We start from the raw sequence: 7,962 nt of genomic DNA on the forward strand, positions 1-7,962 counted from the left end.
CACAGTAAGGGTCTCGAGCCAGGCAGCAGTCGGCACAGGCTGTGCCGTAGATGTGGCAACGATGCAGAGACACTTGGGAAATCCCTTCATTGGAGCTCACATACAATTGTTGCTATTAGAGGAATGAAGATGATTTATTTCAGATGTGGAAGTTAAAAGACGACTTCCAGCAGGAACGTATTAGACGATTCGACCACAAAGCCTTGGATTCATTGTGAAACAGACTAAAATTGAGAAGTAAAACCTAGAAGGGTCTAAAGCCAAAATAAATAGAATTTTCCTACGTTAATATGCCTATAACATTACCACTTTCCTGTTTAAAAACAAAAAAAGCTCAGAGCACTGTATAGAATGGTAATATGTTTTAGACATTGGGATTCATTGTTCTCTTAGATTTGAGCTAATATAGTACAGATTTAAATTATGATGTTTTCTTTTTTCATTGAACACTGTATCTTAGCAAAGCATAGGGAAACTTTCTTACTTTTCAAATCTTGCAATGTATTATTTTATAAATGTCAAGATTAAAATAAAAGACATTTTAATTTAACAGGAAAAAAAGTAGATAGTACTGAGTGAAATGGGGGCATTTGGGTCACATACCTTTAAAAGTGTCATATCAAAACTATTTTTAAATTATTGAGAAGAAAATTAGTATTTATATTTAAACATGTCTTAAAATGCATGTATGATCCAGTGAACTACACCACTATTGAAGTAATAATAATGATCCCAAATTCTTTCATTTGTAGAGTGTCAAGAGCTTCTTAAGATACTACTATGATTCCCTTAGCTGTGCATAAAACAGGTCTCTGTCAAAAAAGAGACTCATTTCTTCAGCTGCAATCTTTATTTTCCAGAGGACTGGTATACATAATTCAAATTAGTAAAGAAACTTGAACAAGTGTGGATGCATGGGAGCATGCACACACCTCTTCTATATACACATACACATTTGAAAATTAAGTCAATGGGACACCATAGGTCCACCATGCTCTGGAGCGCTGGATCCAGACCTCCTAGATGCAAATCTTAACTCAGTTACAAATTTGGTGTGTAACTTTGCTAAATCTCAGTCTTCTCATCAGTAAAATAGTCATAATACAGCACTTAGACTATAGAATTATTGTAAAAATATGGTGTAAGGGCTATATCTACATAAAAGACATGGAAGAGCTTCTAGTTCATGATTGCTCAAGAGATGTGAACTGATGGTAACAGCAAAGTAAAACACCGATTTACGAGCTATCAATCTGTAAGTTTTCAATGTTATCAACCGTTTGAATCACATCTCACTCTATTACCTCTAATATAAACTATTTTATTCAGAAATATCAATTTTTAGAAATTGTGCTGAAATTGATCTTCAGCTAAAACATTTAAACTGTAAGAAAATAACTGCACGGTGTGACAATAACTATCAGTCTAGGAAGATTTGAAATAAGTGTTTCCAAGTAAATTAATAAAAAAATATTGTGAATGCCTTAGTTTCATTCAAATATTTTAAGGATATTATTTTACCTGAGGAAAAAAACACAGGTAATTTTATTCTTGATTAATTTTTTAAACTATTTTCTGTTACATTGCATGCAAGAATACATTTTAAAAATGAAGGAGCATAAAACAAATAATAAAGTAGTTTGAATATGAGCACAGGTATACAAATACATATAAAATGTAATTAACCATTTGTGGCCACTCACACCGAAAAAATAATGCGGTATGTAGTGGCACACATGAATTCCCAACAGCCAAATAATTTCTCCTGCCTTGAATCTCATTGTTTCAATGAATATTTTAATTGCAAGACAGTGAAGACATCTATAATATGAGAGTTACAAGCAGCTGAAACTTGTCATCTATATAGGACTACTTCTGCGCACAAAAGGCTTTGTGTGGATTTTGAATTTTGTTCTGATACTTTCTCTTTCCATTAAACTATTGTAAACAAAAGGGATCCCTGCTGACTTCAAAGACAATTCTGACTTGGGATCAGTTCCCTAGGCCATCAGGCAAAATGACGAATTGCTTCTCGTTACTTGGGAAAATGTTATGCACCATACAAACATTTTTACAGATGAGATCTTTAGCTCCATTGTACCTTATTTATTTTTCCTCATAAAATTTAGTCAAGTGAAAAGAGTACAAGACTGACTGTGGTATACTACTTCATCTGCAGCAGACCAAATATGGGGGTGAGCACTGCCTTATGTTATCAGTGGTGCTAACACATAACATCTTTATTCTATATTCCAAGAAAAATAGGGCTGTGCACCTCATAGACAGCCTTGGCTGAAGATCCCCTTTATTTTAAGTTATTTAAATAAATTAACTCATTTGTGAGAAAGGCATCACCTTGCAGATGTAGAAACTTAGGTCAGTGAATTTAAATCATTTGCCCCCAATTTGTGATCCTGTTGGGATTCAAATGCATGCCAACTCTATTCTGAAGGTCACTCCATTTTTACTTTATTACCCTGCCTCTTACCACTTTTATTTTAATATAACACATTAGGGGGTTAGAAAGGTGCCTGCTATGTATACCTATAGAACAGAATTAGGCTTTTAAATTTCCTGATCATTGTTTATGTGCACATGCAGGCAGAAATTAAAAGATTAATGAGAGAATGTCTGATAATCGTAGTCAAAAAATTTCTTATCCAAATCCTGAATTCTTAGATTTGAGACTTGCAGTTTTTTTTTTTTAAGGACATATATAAACCCTAGGAAATAGCATTTCCTTAAAAATAAGCATAAAAGAATGCATTGCACATTTCAAACATGTGACAGAAGCAGGACCTCAAAAGAGGATTGATTACTCATTTAAACCCCTGAGAACTTTGTGATGTTATAGTAGCCCAAACATTATGCTAAATTCTTCCTTCAAAAGATTATTTTTATTTTACTTGGCTTCACGCACTGTAATATTTGAAGACACAGAATATACAAAATGTTGGAGTATCTGCTGTGTATATGTTCTGCTGTGATGGACTTTTACACACAAATAAACCAAGTATCGCACTAATAGATAGTAAATGCTACATTAAAATTGAAGGTGATTTTACATTTGCTTTAAACAGTATAAATTATTTTAGTATAAATTTAATATTAATTTTCTGAAGTTAAAACATTTGATTCATAATAGAAAAACATTTTAATATACACAGAACATAAAAATGGCTTAGCTTTTACCTTTTTGGATGAGATTTTCATTGTTGTTATAGGAACATGATTCTAAAAAAATGAGAAAACATCAAGTTAGTAGTTAAAAAGATCCTTAAAAATAAATTTTATGTTTAAAAATCATTTTCTATTAAAACTCAAGAAATACAATTTTTCTTTGTATGCTTTGTATGCACACATACATTGGAGGTATACTTGTCTATAAAGTAAGTTCCCTCTTTGGGGACTAAATGTATTTGTTACACAGATATATGTCTATGTTAAAAAATAATAACAAATTTATCAATATAGGATTAGAAAAAATGGAAATTTGAAAAGAAAATTCGAGAATGTTTATAAAAATTTAAAAATATTTATCTTCAAGTTTTGTAGCCAAAGACAAATTCTGGGTTGGATGTGGGTACTCCAGTGGAGGAGGCCATGAACTGGTATTCCATTTGATTCTTTCACAAGATGAGCATTCTGCAGAAAACACTATTATTCACTTTCTAAGTGGTGTTTAGGTTGAAGCATACTAATTAATTCTCATTGTTGCAAATGATAAAATATTGTTAAAATACCCCTCTTTAGGAAAATGTTAATGAACCTATAAATTTTCTAAACTGATAATCCTTTTGAAAACTGCTCTATTAATAACTTTACTTCTCAAACATTATTTGTTCCTTTTGGTGATTAAAAATTAGACTTCTGGAGGGCCAGTAGGTGGCATGCTAGTTAAGGTGTTGACCATGGTTTGAATCATGGACCTAGTGGCATAGAAATCACACCAGGTATATGTTAGTGCATGCCCAAAATCCCAGGAGGAGAATAGAGGACAAGGAATTGCAGCATGATCATCCCCCTGGGAGGCAATTTCTCACTTTCCCTTTCTCTATCTCTCTTTGGTGAGTACACACACCTTATGGCAAAAACATAAAAAAGTTTAAAAATTAGACTTCTGATAACCTGAAGATTTGTGAAGTTTAACTTAAATAACTAAGGTAGTGGCAAGCTCTCAAAATCAAATACACCCACAGTTATTTTGCATTCTAGAGTTGCATGTACTTATGAACCTATAGGAAAAGAAAATGGTGATTTTTTTAATGCTCAGATGCATCTGATTTTTTTTTTTATTATTAGGTTTTTGCCATAGGGCACGTGTGCTCAACAAAGAGACAGAGAGGGAAAGTGAGAAATCACCCTCTGAGGGATGCCCACACCACAATCCCTTCTCCATTTTTCTCTTGGGATTTTGGGCACGCACACACGTGCCCAGTGGAATTCTTCAGCTACCAGGTCTGGGACTCAAACTGCAGTCAACCATGTGGGAGTCTGGTGCCTTATCCACCACACTACCTGCTGATTCCAAAACAGACTTCGATCATCCCTAGAAACACATAAAAACACAAATGTGTTGCAACTCATAAACAGTCCAGATAACTACTAATAGTTGTACCTATAATTCAAGTTTGAGAAATTAGGCATTTTCAGAAAATAAAAACAGAGGACTAAAAGAGATTATTCTGCCCTATATCAAATTGAGAGCCTAGTTTCTATAAAGCTACGTGGAGTTTTCTGCAGTATATTACTGTGACACGGCTCAGAATTTTGTTTTTCAATTTAAACACTCTCTTCCCTCACATGTCTATCACAGTATATCATACACACTCAATTATTTTTAACTCACCTCAGAAAATGTGATACAAACACCATGTTGAAGACAGTAACTATATTTAGTAATACTTTCTCTTGATTTAACCATATCAATCACTGGCACACGCATCAGTAAGAAAGGTCAGTTTTTCCCATCTGTCTTGAGTTGGTGTAGCCCACATGCATTTTAACTGACTCCATTTTTCCACTGAGAGTTTATTCTTAAGGATGATAACACCAACATAACTTGTCTAACACACAATAAGTAGTTAGCACCTGATCAGAATACTCACATTCCTTTAAGTCCTTCTATAACTTATATATTTGGGTTTGTGTCAAACTCACTTAATTATCATTTCCTGATAATTAAAAAAAGATATTTCTTGGGGCTGGTCTCATAGACTAGGGGTTAAAGGAGCTGGATGTGCACATGAGAAGGGATTTGGGAATGGCCTTTGCAGGGTACGTTCTCTCTCTGTCTCTAGTGAGCATATATGCTCTCTGGCAATTTAAAACAAGATTTCACTATTAAAAATGAAGTGCTGCAGGGGCTAGCAGGTGGCATGCTGGTTGAGGCACTAGACTCCCACATGGTTGACTGTGGTTTGAGTCCTTGCCTGGCTGCTTGCTTTCTCACGTTCCCTCTCTCTCTGGTCAAACTGAATAATAACAACAATAATAACCAAAATTAAATACACAATTCTAAAAAAAAATTTTTTTCAAACGAAAGTGCCACAATATAGCATTTTTTCACTATCTGCAAGAAAACTTTAGATAAGGCAAAGTGCAACTATTTTGGTCTTGTTTTCCTCTTGAATTTCAGAATAAAAACAAATTTATATAGAATGCAATTTTGACCCATCTAGTCAAACAGTGTTTATACTCAAAAAAAAAAAAAGCCTATGAAAATAGCACTGAAATGGACATAACTATACAAATTACAAATAACCTTAAGCCAAAGCGAGTCTAGCATTAAAAATTCAAAATTTAAGAACATACTGGAAAATTCATCAGAGTTTCTCAGATTTTACATTAGACTTGATTCTTCTTACTATTTCTTAACATTTAAAATGTATTAGTAAAATCTAACAGCATTGTGTCACTTACATGTGAACAAATTCATTATTTTGAGCGACCCTGGGAATGTACATTAATGAGTCAATATATTCTGAGTTCACTCAATTAAGCACAGCAACCTGCTGGACAAGCCTTCCTCTGCTGCTGGGAGTTCTGAAATGCTATTGTCTACTCAGTCATAGGCTGATCCTTGGTTGTCTCTGGGCCATTGTTCCTTAATGGTTTAATAGGATAGAGTGGTCTAAAGCAGGATTGATTTCATGCCAAAGTTTCTTTGCAATTCTAATAGCTCCCCTGGCTGTGTTTTACTCATCTTTGAAAATACAGATAAAAAGAACCACTTGAACTACAGTGACCAGTGACTCACACATAAGGAGAGAAGGGCATGGCAGGATACCACACGTCCCCTCTCCTGACTCACAGATACAGAAAGAATAAGCATTTTGCCCTGGCGAGGTGAGCTTTCGTAGGACTGGATTTCCCTGTGTGCACTTTTTTTTATTGCTGTATTTTGTTTTTCTTCCTTTCTTTATTTTTAAATTAAAATCCCAAATTTACAGACAAAAAAAATACAATAAAATCGAATAGAACATGAAATTTGGGTGTTGTAAAGAGACATTTGTTTTATTTAACTAGAGTGACTTTTAAATGGCAACCAATAAAACAAAAGAAAACAGAGCAGTTTTTCTTAAAATCACTGGCTGAAAACATGAAAAGTTTATCTCACAATCAATAATGTGAAAGTATTTAGGTTTCAGTAGCTTGTGAAGTCAATGATAAAAGTCTTTTCAAGGAAAAATCTTCTAGACCTCGACCACAAGAACTCATTTTTTAAAAATAATGATGTCCCAAACCTTTCAAGTTGTGATGAGAAATGAAAAAAGAAATCTCTTTATGTTAAGATAACTTGTAATGGAAAAAAATACTTCACAAGAATATTTGTTCCATATTTCTCATTTTATCTAGTGTTTTTCTAACTCAAAAATTTATAACGCTCATTCATTTGAGCTCTTATCAAGTGTTTTTCTTCCAAGTGACTGTAGGATTAAAGAAGTTTCCTTATTGTGCATGCTCCTATATTAATCAGAGATATTTTAACATTGGTTTGGCCCCACAGCATAATGGTTAAGGAAGCCAGATTCTATATGATGGACCACAGTTCAAATCCCTGTCCTGGTGGCTTGAAAACCATGCTGGGCACATGTGAGTACATGTTGAAAATCCCGACAGGACAGAAATGGAGGAGAGAATGTGGAGTGTGGTGACCCATTTAGGGTGCTTTCTTCTCTCTCTTTCTCTAGCAAGCACATGCACTCAATGGAAATTAAAAAATTAAAAAAGAGATGCTCAAACCTTGAAGACTTCCAACTCCTCCAGTATGAGCTCGCCACTGGCAGAGCTGTTAGTAGGAAGAACGACCACTTTTTGCACAGTACCCCGATCTAGATTGAGAAAAGAAACAATGAGAAGTTACAATTCTTTTTAAAAGGAAAAAAAAGACGCTTAGACGTAATTAGAACTTAAGATGAACTTAGAATTTTATATAAATATTTAGTTGACAAAAAGATCTGTATATATTGAGCTATTATTGCAATAAACTGAATTTATTCTGAATATCATATATTTAAACTGAGATTACATACAAATTGAAAGGAACTAATATTTTTTGTAGGCATCACTATAAGAGAAGAAAAGAATGTCCAAATCTAAAAGTTTTGAACCAAATGTGTATTCTTTTATTTATTTCTTCATTTTTGGAGAGGTTTTTGCTATAGGGCATGGGTGCTTGCCAGAAAGACAGAGAGAGACAGCAAGAAATCACCCTCCCCAGGGGAATGGCCACGCTGCAATTCCTTCTCCTACATCCTCCTCTCAGGATCTTGGGCATGCACACGAATTTAAGCCACTAGGTCCAGGACTCGAACCATGGTTGGTTACATGGGAGTCCGGCAACATAGCCATTACACCATCTGCTGGTCCCATGTGTGTATTCTTTTTTTTTTTTTTTTTGGGGAGGTTTTTTCTTTTTTTTTCTTTTTTTTTTTTTTTTTTTTTTGCTATAGGGTGCGT

General features: G+C 34.1%; 1 protein-coding gene across 1 annotated transcript in view; it reads right to left on the reverse strand.

Moving 5' to 3' along the window:
- Positions 1-7,962, reverse strand: part of SEMA3C (semaphorin 3C) — a 194,960-nt gene that overhangs the window by 16,250 nt on the left and 170,748 nt on the right. The window contains exons 13-15 of the mRNA XM_027774140.1: positions 7,246-7,334; positions 3,193-3,234; positions 2-112 (exon numbers count right to left, since the gene is read on the reverse strand). Coding sequence (XP_027629941.1) covers positions 2-112; positions 3,193-3,234; positions 7,246-7,334 — 242 coding nt within the window. The remainder of the gene's footprint in view (position 1; positions 113-3,192; positions 3,235-7,245; positions 7,335-7,962) is intronic.

The sequence above is a fragment of the Tupaia chinensis genome, unplaced genomic scaffold, assembly GCF_000334495.1.
Source record: "Tupaia chinensis unplaced genomic scaffold, TupChi_1.0 Scaffold000406_1, whole genome shotgun sequence".
Lineage (NCBI taxonomy): Eukaryota > Metazoa > Chordata > Mammalia > Scandentia > Tupaiidae > Tupaia > Tupaia belangeri.